Source organism: Phyllobates terribilis, unplaced genomic scaffold (genome assembly GCF_046119375.1).
Source record: "Phyllobates terribilis strain yellow unplaced genomic scaffold, ASM4611937v1 Scaffold_2__4_contigs__length_985480577, whole genome shotgun sequence".
Lineage (NCBI taxonomy): Eukaryota > Metazoa > Chordata > Amphibia > Anura > Dendrobatidae > Phyllobates > Phyllobates terribilis.
This window is the reverse complement of record NW_027362762.1, coordinates 872,135,405-872,152,233: the sequence shown is the minus strand read 5'-3', so window position 1 is coordinate 872,152,233 and position 16,829 is coordinate 872,135,405. Positions and strand designations below refer to the sequence as shown.

Genomic DNA, 16,829 nt, shown 5'->3' with positions numbered 1-16,829 from the left:
AGACACTTAGGACAATTCCATGCTCTTTTATTTCTCAGCACAGGATTCATCATAGGCTTTCACCACTCAATACCAAAGGGCAAGGGACAAACCAGGTCTGGGCCCTTCTGCCAGGACCCTACTGTTTTGCAGTGGCTGGTTCTTTGGTATGCCTCAAATTGGTGGGCATGAGAAGACGATATCAATATGCCATAACTATGCATGTGTGGCCTTTATTCTCTGGAAATCAATGACATTCTGCTCTTGGCTACTCTAAGGGTCCTGCCCTTTATGATTATCTTGTGTTTAAATTATTTCAAATTGAGGCCAATGTTAGATATTGCACATTTCTCATATACCGCTTTGTTGTTTGTGCTATCAAGTTCATTTTATTCATTGACTCATCTACTCTACTAATTACTTATTGATCTTTTTATTTTTATGCCTGCCATAGATTTGTCACGTCCGCCTCTGTTCTATCCAGGCATTATATCTGTCACTTTTGCGCAAGTTCAGATTTATAAATTGCACATATAATTGGCAGATTTGCAGATTTGGAGTCAGAGAACATTAATTTCCCCGGTTTATTATCTAAAATAATCCATCTAATAATACTGAGGAAACATATTCACTGCTGAAGCTTGTCACCAGAGACCGATTTGTGTCATTCCTACGCTGCTGAAAAAGTTATTTATGGATTTTTCCCTTTTCTGTTGAAAAGAACTATTGCAGCGTCTGGCTACATGTGCACCTGCACTGGATGGATCTGCTTTGCCTTCCAGTTAGCTGTGCAGATTTCCCTTGTTCTGGTGTTGCAAAGGTTAAGCAGTGAAATTTCCCTTGCTCTGTTGTTGCAAGTGTTAAACAGTTCTGTTTGTCTCCTAGAGCTCTCTATCCTGAGTTCTCAGCTGTTCTGACTTCTCCACTCCCCTCTGGTATAAATGCTCACCTCTTAGCTTGAGTAGTTGCCAGTGATAGCTTGCTATAACCTGGTTTGGAGCTGGAGGTGTGAGCGGTGTGCCGCGAGATCATCTAGGAGTTGTTTCTGGAGATATCTGTTTGGAAGTTTGTTGGAGTGCCTTCCTTCACTGTATCTCCTATTTGGTTTGCCTCACCTAATCCTTCCCCTTTCTGTAGTCTGGGAGAGCGTTGAGTGATTGCTGTTTCTTTTATCTTTGCCTGTTTACCTACGTGTCTTTATGGTAGAGCAGGACTAGCATTCATGTTGCCCTATGTCAGGGTCGTTCTCAAGGTATTATAGGGATATTAATGTGATCGTCGCACGGGGTAAAATAACCCATATAGGGATGCTAGGGAGCTTACGATTGCGCAGGGCAAGTGTCAGGGGTGCCCCCCTTTAAACTTTCCGTAGTGGCAGAGCTCCCCTTCCCTTTAGTCTCGCCATGCGCCATCTTGCTTCTGACAGAATCTTGACAGTTATATGGGGGATAGATTTAAAGCATACAGTATGTGCAGATTTTGTGGACTGTTGCCAAAAGTTTTGAGACTGTCGCATACATTGCACCCATGAAGAAAATTATTTTTGTATGCTTTGCAAAAAAAAAGTTTAAAGGGTTTTCTGGGGCTTTAACATTGATGTTCAGACTTCAAAACAATTGGGAGATTCGAATTTCAATAAATTTCCCCAGCTAGTAAAACACTGTGGCCCCTTTTCTGTGTTGATTGGTGGGGGTCCCGGACGTCAAGCCACTCTTGGGTCAAACACTGATGGCTTATCCTAACCTTTCCTTGCTGTGTAGATAAAAGTTATGGAGCAATATATTTGAATTTTTTCTTTAATTCCTTACCTTTTTCAATATCTCTACTTGTTGTTAGTGATGTGAAATGTTTCTTATTTACAGTCAGGGCTGAACATTTTTTAAATAGATGTGCAAAGTCTTTTGGGAAGTTGCATATTTTTCCATATACAATAAAATGCTTGTTACACATACACAATCCTTTTTCTTTATGCCCCTTGCAGAGAATTTGGATATTCTAGAAGGTCCCTGCTCAAACCCCTTGAATTTGTGTCTAATAAGATGCTGCTTCTGAAACCCCCATTTGAAAACCCCCATTAATCAGTTTGCTAAATAGAAAGACTTATAAAATTCTCATCTTAACATCAAGTGGGAAAACTTTCACAAAGAATTCTATATCTATTCTGACACGGCATTTCATGGTAAGTACACCAGTCTCATCAGGTCTAAGAGATCTGTTTTCTAAATGTATGCAAATGTGTAAAAGTGGTATGCCACTACTTTAGATTTAATGAGTCTTGGGTGTTGTAAGAAATAGGAAAAACCCTATACCCACATACCAGACTGGCGCTGCTTCTTTTCTCTGAGTACTGTGTCCTTCACTGGTCTTCTGGAATTAATATCCATCTGAACAGGAATAAAAATCTCTTTTCCTGTTTGGTTGCAGCCTTCACATCCTATCCAATCAGCAGCCATTTATTGGCTGCACCGGTCCCCTGATGCCTCCCAATGGATGCTGATGCCAGGGGACCTAAAGGGGACACAGTAGTGAATGCAGAGGAGCGGCACCAATCTGGTAGGAATTTTTTATTTCTTACACCACCCCAGGTCCATTAACTTAAAATTTGAAAGTAGTGGACAACCCCTTTAAATCCAATCACTGATTTTTTTGGATGAGTTGCAGCACATACGCTTAGAGCTGTTTCCTCCAAGTTCACAGGGTTAGTGTAACATTGTCTCCATTACGGGCATCTAAGGCTATGTTCATATGTTGCGTTTTTGCTGCGTTTTTTTTCTTCAGGCAAAACCTGCTCTCTTGGCAGTAAAGAAGCTGCTTATAAAAAGCAGGTTTTGCTGCATTTTTCAGAATCCAAAGTTCAGCTTTGCTTTTACCACAGAAGCATGAACATAGTGTAACACAATACAATACATATTTGAAACCATAAAACCATTTTAGAAAAAAGGGCAATTTGATAAAATTATTAAGTGGAAGATTTTTATGTCTGAAAAATTAGTGACTATTCTGAACAAAAAAGTTCATATGAGTTCATGAAAAATACACAATTACAAATGTTACAGTGGGGGTAGGTGAATTGGTCAGGAATAGTTTACCTAAGATATTGGCAGTTAATTGAGTTTGTAGGACACTGTTTACTTTTATACTTTGGTCAGCCCTTGAGTTGTTCAGGCATTGTTCATTTTCACATCTTGGTCAGCCAATGTTTAATTTATACATATCACTAATTTAATTAAACTTTACTAATCCTAACTTCCATGCTAATGTGAAGAGACCAAGACATTATGGTTCAAATGTCACAAAAATAAATGGGTTTCACATACTGCTGTACCTGTTTTTTTTTCACTAAAAACGGAGCAAAACATGATACCTACATTTTCGTTGCGTTTTTTGTTGCGTTTTTGCACTTATTGCTTCCTATGGGTAAAAAAATGCTGCAAAAATGCTGAAAGAAGTGACATGGTGCAGTTTTCCAATTTAGTCAGCAAAAAACAAACTGTGTGTGCAGGAGATTTCTCAAATCTCATATCTTTTGCTGGTACTGTCAAACGGAGCTTTTAATTTCCATAAATTTGCATAAAAAAACAGAGCAAAAATGCAACTTGTGAATGTGGTGCCCCTGCAGGTTCAGTTGCCACAGAGTTACTGCATCTCACCCAGAGGTGTTGTACCACACTCTCAGATAAGGATGGAGTACTGCCCGGGACCCACACACCCGCATCCAACACATTCCACCCCAGTAAGGAAGGGCGAGATTGCTCCTAAGGGAGAGCACAGTCCCAGGTCCCTAGCTGGAGGGTGGAACCATGTAGTGGGTATGGGTGGAGGAAGAAGATCCGGGGAACACCGTCAGGAAGAGTATAAGAAAAGGGGGAACTATCTAGAAGCAGGTCAGTCAGACAGTTCAGTTCAGTGAGAGGAGAGAAAGTTAGGAGCTGGAGCTCAGGAGGAGTGAAGAAATGAGCAGGGCCCAGTCTGAGAGGCCCAGGAGGAAAGACTGAGAGAGAGGACGGGAGCAGAGGGAAGGCTCCAGAATCAGAGAGGATCCCAGGGGCATGGTGAGTGCAGGAAGCCACCCGTGCGCCCGAATCTACACGGACGTGGAGGGATCAGGCCGCAGAAGGGGACCGGCCCCTAAACTAGTGGAGAATAAACAGGCTCAGCTAGATAACCGGAGGCTGCTGTATTTGCAAGGTGCAGTAGCCAACCACCACGATTATATCATCAAAAAAGTGGCCGCATAGGGTCCAGGGGACTGAACGTCGCCCAACAAAACCCAAGGCTACCGGCTTGGGACACTGATCGTGAGACGCAGGGCAGGAGGGTGAGAGCCAGCGCAGGGAAGACGACCATGAAAGGAACATAGAATGGGGTCCCGGTTAAGTACCCCTGAGAGACTTGACAGCTGCTGAACCCCTTCCCTGGTGAACACAGGACGACATGGGAGGTTACACACTGGCCCTAGTAACCTGGAGTCTTGAACAAACTGTGAGTAAACCTTGAAGACTGCACCCCACTGTGTCCTGGAATTATTGCTGCGCCATCACCAGCCCTGCACTACACAGCACCAGCAACATCTACTTCATAAAACCCCTATATCCTGCCCTGGAGCTAAGCTCTGCCTGTGGAGAGCTGAACCAACTCTGCTGCATCACCATCAGCTCCAGAGGATCTGCTCCGCAGCGGTGGCCCCATATAGCCGCATACCACCGGTGGCGTCACAAACATTATCTCTATAAAAACTTTATTTCCCTTTTACTTTCCCTTTAATTGACCGCCCTGGATCACGGACCGGGTCATCCCCCAGCCTCGACCGGCCCGGCTACCGAGTACCCCACGGCCCAGGAGGCGCGTCATGAACATAGCCTAACACTAGGCATTAGCAGCATATAGAGTATGAGCAGACATTTTTTAAGCAGCACTTTGTTCCATACTGGTTGCCGTTGATTCCTACAAGGATAATAATAATAATGTTCATTTATTTTAATGGTTGCTGAAGATTCATTCTCTTTTTTCAGGCCCAGCTCTCAGCCATGCATGTGGCCAGATTCCACTCAACTTCCAAGACACCGTCCCCTTTATATTTAAAGGGATGCAAGGAGCCTCACAGGGATAAAGACAGCAAAAGTAACAACCTCTTCAAGTTAAGCAAAATATTCTCAGTTGATGCCTCAGTGCCTGAGAGCAAAGGACAGAAAAAGCGATCAAACTCCATACAAGAATTCTCTGAATCATTTGAAAAGCAGCTGCGCTTCCGGACTAAGCGCTCCACATCTCTGGTAAGTACTTGTGAGAAAACTCTCATGGCATCATACTGTGTGTTGGGCTATGGGGTCAATCATACTGTGTGGTGCGTGGGGGCATAATACTGTGTGAGGACTATGGGAATATCATACTGTTTGAGGGGGCTGTGGGAGCATCGCACTGTATGAGAAACTGTCAGGGACATAATACTGTGGCGGGACTGTGGGGGCATCATAATGTGTGGGAAGTTGTTGGGATATCATACTGTGAAGGGGGGTTGTTGGGGTATCATAATTTGAGGTTGGCTATTGGAGTATCATACTGTGAGGTGTGACTGTGGGAGCATTGTAATGTCTGGGAGACTGTCAAGGCCATGATACTGTGTGTGGGGCTGTGGGGTTATCATACTGTGTAGGGAACTGTTGGGGTATTTTACTGTGCGAGGAGCTGTGAGGGACATCATAATGAGTGGGGAGCTGTGAGGGCATCATATTGTATGTAGGGGTATCATACTGTGGGTGCGCTTGTGGGGGATTTTGTTGGCCATCATACTGTGTGGGGGGTTGTTGGTGTATCATACTGTCTGAAGGACTGTGGAGGGCCATCATACTGTGTGAGGGAGCTGTGGGGGCATCATACTGTATGTGGGGGTATCATACTGTGGGGAGAGGAGCTGTTAATCATGAAAAGGAGTAAATTATATGGTATTTATCAGCTCCTACAGGTAAGAATATAAGTTACAATAACTTCTATTGTAACATGCAGTAGCAGATAGTCACCAGACTTAATTCTGCTAACTATAAAAATGAATATAAAATAATATGTTAATAACATTAATATTGAGTAGAATTAATTTAAGTTCTCCCTTCCACAGCAGTTTCAGGGGGTCATGTGGAAAATTAATTGCCCACCACTGGTGTACATCTATTTTAGTAGTGGGTTTCTAATCATAGCAATAGCTATGATGGAAACTTTATAACCCCTCTGATGCCACAGTTAATGGCGAAGGCAGCATCTAAGCGGTTAGAAAAAGGGAAACACCAGCTCACCCAAGGGGTTAGACAAATGGAAGGGTCTTCCTTTCTCATCTTAAAGGTGTCACTTGAGTTTTTTGTGGGGTTTTTCATCGTAGCTGGAACCGCTCATAATCACCTGTATGATAACGTTTACCACGTTATTAAAACTGCAATGTGAATAAGCTAAAAACATTTTGTAAAAAGCATGGGGTTTGGAAGCTATACTGGAGCTGTGCACTCCTGTCTGCTGAGCAGCGCACTGTACAGGGGTCTATTGAGCGATCGGTGGAGGTCTCAGACCCAGATCCTCAAAGTTCCTGCCAAATAGGAAAAATCATATTCAAAGTTTAATTGTTGCTCTTTAATGAGTTAAGTACAAAATTGTTGCAGGAGAGAAAATTAGAAAAAAAAAAAACTTGATTTATAATTGTGTTGTAATATTTAAGATTATCTAATGGTACTTCTGTACCTGAGCTGCAATTCATACAGTGGACACAAGTTGGTGCTATCATAATGTGTCTTGTTTAGGATTGTTAGTGTGTGATAATAGTATTTCTTGTGTTATTCTATTATATCAACTTATATTTCGATAGTTTTTACTCTTTATGTATTTTTTTAGGGAGAGCATTCAATACCCAGGAGGAATTCTACCTGCACAGAGAAGGTAGGGGATGATGCCACCCATCCCTTCCGAGTTCCCCACCAATCCCGTAAAGAAAAAACGTTCTTTGTTTTCAAAGAAAAAAAAAGTGAAAGTGCTTCCTAAAGGATAATATACAGTCACTGTATGTCAATGGGATAAAACCAATCTATAACATGGATTGTACATTTCTCGAATATAATCTCATGTGTCACAATTTTATCTCAAATTCTGTACTATTTCATTTATATATTTATATTGATCCGAGCTTAACTTCTTCCACGCATAGACATAGAGTTAATTTAATGAGTTGGTACCATTATGGTGGCTGTCAGTCATCAATAGAGGAAGGGCTGCTTAATGGGAATGTGTAATCAGAAATTCACCAACTATTTAAATCAGGTTTTTATGTTATATGTATTTTTTTTAACATGTAGTCATGTTTTATTTTTGTATTTTTTCATATTACAATCTGTATTATGAAACTTGGAATCTTGCAATCTGCTATTCTAGTCTCATACGGTATTGTGATATGAAAAAAAGAATTGCCCAAAATTTGAAAAAACAAAACAAAAAAACAATTACATGGTAAAACCTAATTTAAACAAATGGTCCTTTTCTCTTGATACATTCCCTTTGCAAGCTTATTGCATGTGATTTGTAAAGGGTAACTGTGAGCTCCGTTTTTCATTTATTACATAAATGGTAATGTTTCCAAACATGCCCGTGAATGCAAAATTGAAAAAGTTTAATCAAGTTTTCAAATACTGCGCGCCATATGCAACGTTTCCAGGATCAAGAAGAGTCCTAAACTCTTATCCTGGCCCGTACTCTTATCCTGGCCCGTGTGGTTTGATTGGCATTCCCCAGTTTCTGTTCATGCCCAGCATCCTTCACCACATCTTGCGCATGTCCTCTGATATATACCATCCCGCCACATGCAGTACATTGCGTACATGTGCCAGTGCGTATGTAGGTGATTGTAAATATAACACTATAATGGTATTCTAATAAATTGTATAAAAGCAATTGTGCTCAGTTTGCATTGTAACATTGCAGATGGGTTTGTGCTTTCATGGAGTTTTACAGTTCTTTAAAATTCCTGGGTACTCCCATCAATCAGCTGTTAGAAGGGGCATTGGCGCTATAAGTGAATGCTGCCTCCCTCCCATGGTTTACACTCTTCCGTTACAGCACAGCTCCATAGTTTTACTAGTGGTTGCGTCTGGTATTGCAGAACGGTAAAGGCTGGTAGTTTTAAAGAACCGTAAAAACAATTTAATATCTTGGGTCTATACAGCGTTTTCAGAAAAGTATTTATTTTGACGGCATGTTTTGATCCTTTTTTTTTCTGCTGGGACTAGAGGTATACAGCTGTATACAGAATGCCAGGCTGATGATTGTTACAAACCGGATATACACAGGAGCGCCTCTCTTTTTCTTTTCTTTGCAGGCTGATGATTGTTACACACATGTATATAAAATATTTAAAAAAAAACGATTTAACATATTTATTGTCAGCACTCACTCACATAAGGTCATTTAATGCCTTTTAAAAAAAAAAACTGTCAGTGTGAATTCCACTCCTCAGAACAAACAGCCTGTGCTTCATCATTAAAAGGGTATTCCCATCTTCAAGATCCTATCCCAATATGTAGTAGGTGTAATAATAATAATATTAGCAAATACCTTCTATTAGAAATGTAGTATAGTTCTTCTGATTCACTATGTTGCTTACCCCATGTGCAGGGCATTGCAGTACTTTAGATATCCATGGTTACGACCACTAACAGCAAACTATCTTACTAACTGCTACTATATGAGTGGTCATAACCATGGATACCTAAGCTACTGCAATGCCCTACACATGGGGTAAGTGACATAGCGAATCAGAAGAACTATACTACATTTCTAATTGGAGGCATGTGCTAATATTATTGTTACTACACCTACTATATATTAGGATAGGATCTTGGAGATGGGAATACCCCTTTAAGCATTGTGCCCTCTCTGTCATCTTTTCTCATTCCTAATCGGAGTATATTTTCTGTATCTAGTCTCCAAGAAATCTCAGAAAGGACAACAAGAGCCAAATATAGCATCCAAGTCTCTTAGGCTCGATTATTGTGGGTTTTTTTTTTTAAGTCACTTTTTTTTAGTGTTGTTTGTTGCCGCTTTGTTTGCCAAATTTTTCAAGATGGTGCACGCAATTCATGAATTTTGCAGGAAGTAAAAAAATTGCCTTAATTGTTGTCTATTTAACTCTTTTTTGTGAGTCGTACGGTTTGCAAAAATTGCACAAACAAATCTGCCATACATAAAATCACTCCAGGTTGTCGCAAAAATAATGAAACAACCAGAAACATCTGGAAATATAAAAAAGAGACTATATATATATATATATATATATATATATATATATATATATATGTGTGTGAATTTATAAAAGGTGCAAGTGAAAAGATGAATATGGCGCACTTAAATAAACAGGCACAAAACACAGAAAACTAGACAAAAAAGCTGCAAAAGCTTTGAAACTGCCCCTTAGTTCTGCAGATGAGTGCTAACACCCACACTGGTGACAACATCTGATCTGATGGGTCTATAAGACATGTTTTCACCTTCTCACAGACATGGGGTATAGCACCAATTTCTAGTCAGAAGTGGTTTCTTTCAGGACATTCTTGTAAATGGCAATTGACTATAATGTGCATAGGTCAAACTGTGGCCCAAGGGCTAAATCTGGCCCGCTGGGTAATTATATTTGGCCCGTGATGCTGGCAAAGACCCCCCATTATACTGTATGGAGGACTATGTGGGGCCATTATACTGTATGGAGGACTATGTGGGGCCCATTATTCTGTATGGAGGACTATGTGGGGCCATTATACTGTATGGAGGATTATGTGGGGCCCATTATTCTGTATGGAGGACTATGTGGGGACCATAATACTGCATGGAGGACTATGTGAGGCCTATTATTATATATGGAGGACTACTATGTGGGGCCCATTATACTGTATGGAGGACTATGTGGGGCCATTATTCTGTATGCAGGACTATGTGGGGCCCATTATGCTGTATGCAGGACTATATGGGGCCCATTATTCTGTATGGAGGACTATGTGGGGCCCATTATACTGTATGGAGGATTATGTGGGGCCCATTATTCTGTATGGAGGACTATGTGGGGCCATTATACTGTATGGAGGACTATTTGGGGCCCATTATACTGTATGGAGGACTATGTGTGGCCCATTATTCTGTATGGCGGACTATGTGGGGCCCATTTTACTGTATGGAGGACTATTTGGGGCCCATCATACTGTATGGAGAACTATGTGGGGCCCATTATTCTGTATGGAAGACTATGTGGGGCCAATTATTCTGTATGGATGACTATGTGGGGCCAATTATACAGTATGGAGGACTATGTGGGGCCTATTATCCTATATGGAGGACTATGTGGGGCCCATTATTCTGTATGGAGGACTATGTGGGGCCCATTATTCTGTATGGAGGACTATGTGGGGCAGATTATACAGTATGGAGGACTATGTGGAGCCCATTATTCTGTATGGAGGACTATGTGGGGCCCATTATACTGTATGGAGGACTATGTGGGGCCCTTCATACTGTATAGAGGACTATATGGAGCCCATTATACTGTGTGAAAGGCTGTTCATAGATATCAAGGTTGGCCCGCAACTTTGTCCAAGTTTTTTATTTTGGCCCTCTGTGTATTTGAGTTTGACATCTCGGCATAATGCATCTGCCAGTAAAGCAGACAGGAGCTGTTGGGGAAACAAGTGGCACAGACCCTGCGTTCCAGCAATCAAAGGGGAATAACAATGATCAGACCCAACACAAAAAATAATAGTGTCCATTTACAACAGCTGAATGTGCAAGATTTTATCTGAGAACATTATGTGTGTAATAATATGTAAGAATGAAAGCTGCCTGAGTGCAGTATTATATAATGTCTTATACCATGTATACCATGTGTAAGGAACTCAGTGATAAATCCTGTGCCAAATTCTATAACGTTTTTTTCATGTTAAATGTATTACAAATTGTAAAAATGTATTTTATAACAAAATATGGTTTATGTTTAGAATGTTATTTGGAATATCCAGACTTGTATTTGATGTCAGTGTATAATTTTGTGTAATATGAGTTTTCATCCAATAGGTTGTACCCCGTTGTATAACTGAAGTCACATAGTACAATATAATGTAAGATATGATGTATAACACTCATTCATCTGCTTTCTCAGTTCATAGAGTTAATGCCGCCATACACATTATATTAATATTGGCTGAATACGCCGATGCGGGTGGGATCGGTGACAGTGTAATGTGTATGGAAGCCCCCTGACTCTTCCCTGACTGACCATGTCGGGGCGAGGAGTGTACAGCACAATGGATTTCTGACAGCCGATCCTTTTTTTCTTGGGGAGATAAACCGCCCCCAGAGGAGTCTGACAGCGGCTTTCTCATAGACAGGGTGGGCACGGCCTCACTCAGCACAAGTGTATGGAGCGAGGCGGTGCACACTAGACGGGCTCTGCCCGGGAGTATGTATAACGCATACGTACCCCACAGTCCTAGCTCAGAAACCGATGAATCCACAGTGCGTGAGCTGGGGGGATATATAAGTCTGCAGTCACACAGACTTAGACAGGACACCCCCTTTAAAGGGGATATCCAGGATTGGAAAAAAATATTTGATTTCTTTCAGAGACAGCACCACCCCTGACCTTGGGTTGTGCACAGTATTGCAGCTTAGATGCCATCTGTGTGCTGTATGTGTTTTTCCATAGACTTGTATTGCTCTTTTTCATTCGTGATCCCGGAGAAAAAATGGACCTGTCTTTGTGAGTTTTGCATGGGCACACTGTCTGTGAAAAAAACACAGACATGTGAATAGCCCCATAGAGTATTATGGGTACGTGTATTAGCCATGAAAAAAACTGATAGAACACGTCCGTGCAAAACAGACATGTAAATGAGATTTCATGACCTTTGTCCCCTACAAGAAGTTAAAACTTCTTCTGGTGCATATACCAGTTTATTATGTCCGGGAACGATCTTTATTCTATAGCGCTGTAATTTACATCAGTTCTTTTTGAGCTGGTCATTTCTCTTCATCAGTTTTTTTCCAGCACTATGGGTGCAGGAACTTCCTTTCCTTCACATCTCAGCATGCATTGCTCCTACCACTGTCCAATAGCCGGCCTGCCCTGAACTGAATTTGTTATACCTCTATGCAGACAAAGTGAAGTGCTTAAGAGACCAACAGTCATCACCTTCTTGTAACCCATCTCTGCTTCTAGAGGTGGATTACACTCAACAACAGGCAGTGGTTAGCAAGTTAGATGGAAGGGAGACACCTAGTGGCCAAAATCTTCAGCATTTTTTTTAGTAAAGTGATATGTAAATTGTCTATTTATTACATTATCTATCAAATGAGATCAAGTTGTCTGAAAGTACATGGACCTGTACTAACCCAATAAGTGCGGTCACCTATACTTATTCTGTGCAGCATCAGTTAAAACCCATAGAACAGAAAAACTATAAAAATATGTAAAATAAGTTTCAGACTTTAGCTAGTTGTTGTATACTATTTTCTGTGCCAAAATGGAGCCAGGTGTAATATCAGATGCTACATTTTAAGAGCTTGAGAACAGACAGATTTTGCTTTGGAGCCCAAAAGCTTCAAGTTTCGCCTTTGTCTTCAGGAGTTTTGCCTCTGTGAAATGACTGCAGTAAGTGGCCCCCGTTTGAGGGAGGGGTCGTGCCAAATGTCTGGACTCAATGACATTTGCTGCTGTTATTGGTATATTAAAATAGAAGACATCTAATGTACTAATACTAACCCTACTATATACAGGATTGTGCATAGTACATTGCATGGACAAGGTATCTAATAAAAAGGCTAAACAGGTTCTACAAGTATATAGTGGGTAAAATGTGAGTAAAGTTATTTGCAAGAAAGTAGTAAAACTAAGCAACGTTGTATTTGCGCTTTTTTTCTGTTGCCTTATTACGGTAGATGATGTGATATAATATGTGGAATTTGGTGCATTGGTCTAGATTGAAATATATATACAGGTGCATCTCACTAAATTAGAATATCATCAAAAAGTTAATTTATTTCAGTTCTTCAATACAAAAAGTGAAACTCATATATTATATAGAGCCTTGGTATTGCACAGGTGATGGAAGTATCATGAAGGCATCAGGAATCACCTATGCAATCCTATGGAAATCCTGAACACATGATCTGTGGGGGACCGTGAAGACTGGAGTTTGGGAAACACTGGTTTAGATCAAAGTATATTCATGTGTGTGAATGGCCCAGACCTAAATCCCATTGAGAATTTGTGGCAAGACTTGAAAATTGCTGTTCATAGACCGGGCTAGAGCTAGCTTGCAAAGAAGAATGGGCAAAAATTTCAGCCTATAGATGTGCAAAGCTGCAAGAGACATACCCCAAAAGACATGCAACTGTAATTGCAGCAAAAGGTGATCCTACAAAGTAATGACGACATAGGTGCATCTCACAAAATTAGAATATCATCAAAAAGTAAATTTATTTCAATTCTTCAATTCAAAAAGTGAAACTCATATATTATATAGAGTCATTACAAACAAAGTGATCTATTTCAAGTGTTTATTTCTGTTAATGTTGATGATTATGGCTTACAGCCAATGAAAACACAAAGTTGTTATCTCATTAAATTAGAATACTTTGTAACAACAGCTTGAAAAATGTTTTTAAAATCCGAAATGTTGTCCTACTGAAATGTATGTTCAGTAAATGCCCTCAATACTTGGTCGGCACTCCTTTTGCATCAATCACTGCATCAATGCGGCGTGGCATGGAGGCGATCAGCCCGTGGCACTGCTGAGGTGTTATGGAAGCCCAGGTTGCTTTGATAGCAGCCTTCAGCTCGTCTGCATTGTTGGGTCTGGTGTCTCTCATCTTCCTCTTGACAATACCCCATAGATTCTCTAGATTCTCTATGGGGTTAAGGTCAGGTGAGTTTGCTGGCCAATCAAGCACAGTGATACTGTTGTGTATAAACCAGGTATTGGTACTTTTGGCAGTGTGGACAGGTGCCAAGTCCTGCTGGAGAATGACATTTCCATCTCCAAAAAGCTTGTCGGCAGAGGAAAGCATGAAGTGCTCTAAAATTTCCTGGTAGACGGCTGCGCTGACTTTGGTCTTGATAAAACACAGTGGACCTACACCAGTAGATGACATGGCTCCCCAAACCATCACTGATTGTGGAAGCTTCACCCTAGACCTCAAGCAGCTTGGATTGTGGCCTCTCCACTCTTCCTCCAGACTCTGGGACCTTGATTTCCAAATGAAAATTGAAACTCTGGGACCTTGTGGAGTGTGTCAATGACTGCCTTCTGGACATCTGTCAAGTCAGCAGTCTTCCCCATGATTGTGGAGCCTACTGAAACAGACTAAGGGACCTTTTTAAAAGCTTAGGAAGCCTTTGCAGGTGTTTTTTTTTGTTAATTATTCTAATTTACTGAGATAATGAGTTTCGTGTTTCATTGGCTGTAAGCCATAATCATCAACATTAAAAGAAATAAACACTTGAAATAGATCTCTCTGTGTGTAATGACTCTATATAATATATGAGTTTCACTTTTTGTATTGAAGAACTGAAGTAAATTAACTTTTTGATGATATTCTAATTTAGTGAGATGCACCTCTATATTAAAGGGGTTCTCTGGGCTGAAACTAAATTTCTGCAGTGTCTCTATGAAATCCTGGCAGTGTGCAATGTGTACATTACTAGGATTCCCCTCTATTATCAGCCTATGTTGTCATCAGAAGACTTTTCTTTGCTTCTAGGAAAAGTTGCTAGTCGGAATGTGATCACAAATACGAAAATTGTATACTTGCCGTCTCACTACGACTGTTCCAGCTAACAATAGGGGGGAATCCTGACAGTCAAATCCTGACAGTATTCAAAAAGCACACTATCTGGAGTGTGATAGGAGCACTAAAGAAATTCAGTTTTATTACGAAAAAACCTTTTAATGGAAGGCAACAGGAATATTGTATTTGCTTTTAAATCTCAACATAAATCCCATGTTAGGGTATGTTCACACGCTGTGTTTTTGCTGCATTTTTCTCCTGCAGGCAAAACCTGTTCTCTTGGCAGTCAAGCAGGTTTTGCTGCTTTTTTTGTTGCGTTTTTTGGTGTGGATTATATGTTTCATTTGTCTACAGTACATGTTTAATAAAGTTAGGTTTATTCAGCAAAAAGCAGCTAAAACGCAGCAAAAAATGCACGGTTGTGTTTTGTCTGCAGTGTTTTTCTAGTTGCTCATTGCTTTCTATGGTGAATAAACGCTGCAAAAACACAGAAAGAATTGACACGCTGCAGTTTCCAAAGCGCATCAGTTTTCCAATTCTGCCAAGAAAAAAAAAACCCAGCAAGCATGTACAGGAGGTTTCTACACTCTCATAGTTTTTGCTGGTACTGTAAAAAGCAGCTTTTAATTTGCAGAAAAAAAGTTGCAAAAACGCAACATGTGAACACAGCCTTTAGTGAGCTTGAAGGCTTCATTATTTCATGTCTAAAGGGGGTTATCCAGCACTATTTAATTTTTTTTCTACGGGCCTAAGAACTAATAGATGGGTACATCCTAATTACCTGCCTGTTGAGCCCGGCACTGATCTCTCCTGGCACAGAGCGGTCACATCACCTGCTGGGTATGGGGTGGGCTCTCTGCGTGAGCCCTCTCCATACACCTGCTTACGACTTGTGCCATTTATGTCGCGACGTGAAGGGGTTAAAGGTGCTCAAGAGATCACAGGTTCAAGGCTCCTAATGGGACTAACAAAAAAAAACCTCCCATAGAATATAAAGGTTGATATCACCCTCCCTTTTCCTTAAAGGGGTTGTCTGGTCCAAGTCTGCAGTCACTCTCAGCACTGTGTGCTGCGGGGATTCACCAGCTTCTGAGCCGGGACCGGCGGGTGCATTATAAATACTACGGCCAGGGCTCATCTAGTAGGCGTGGCCTCACTCAATACACCCGTACCCACTGGCCGGGAGTATGTATAACTCATACATACCCGCCTGTCCCCGCTCAGAAACCAGTGAATCCCCATAGAGCATGCCCTGGGGGGATTCATAAGTCTGCAGTCACACAGAGTGACTGCAGACTTATTGATTTGGACCGGACAACCCCTTTAAGCATAAATAACAAAATCTAAAAGATAAAAAAAAAAACATAATTGTTATCGCTGCATGTACAATTTTTTTAAACTAATAAAATAGTCAAATATTTATGCCATGTGGGAAACAGCGAAACGGGAAAAAAAAAATTGCAACGGCAAAATTGCTTTTTTTAAAATTATTTTCCATCCCGGAAAAAAACAAATAAAAAGAAATCACAAAATTGTACATACAACCACTTCTCCCGCAAATAACAAGCTCTCATACAGTGCTATCGACAGAAAAATAAAGAAGTTATGGCTCTCAGAATATGGCAATGAAAAATATTTTTTGCAAGTTGTTCTATTTTTTTTAAGTACTGTAGTTAAATGAACAAAATCCCAGATAAATTTGGCGTCACTATCCCCATACTGACTCATAGAGCAAATTTGCCAGATCAATTCATAGTAAAAACCTGCAAAACAGCTAATTTGCAGTTTTTCTCCAATTGCACTCCACTTGGAATTTTTTTGTAATTTTTTCCCCATTTGTCAGGACATTATGGTCTTAATGAAAGCGAAAACTTTTTCCTGCAATAAACAAAGAAAAACGAATGTGGTAGAAAGGGGTTAAAGGGGATGTACCACAACATTACAATGTGATAGTAAAGTCTTGGTAGAAGTTGCTATTATTGTTTTTTTTTATCTTTACTTCTTTGCTAAGACATAAAACAATATTTATAAACTTAGACTTTAAGAGCAAA

General features: G+C 40.6%; 1 protein-coding gene across 1 annotated transcript in view; it reads left to right on the top strand.

The window, feature by feature from the left end:
• Positions 1 to 16,829, top strand: part of LNP1 (leukemia NUP98 fusion partner 1) — a 71,775-nt gene that overhangs the window by 12,667 nt on the left and 42,279 nt on the right. The window contains exons 2-3 of the mRNA XM_073670797.1: positions 4,992 to 5,252; positions 6,853 to 6,897. Of these exons, the coding sequence (XP_073526898.1) occupies positions 4,992 to 5,252; positions 6,853 to 6,897 (306 nt within the window). The remainder of the gene's footprint in view (positions 1 to 4,991; positions 5,253 to 6,852; positions 6,898 to 16,829) is intronic.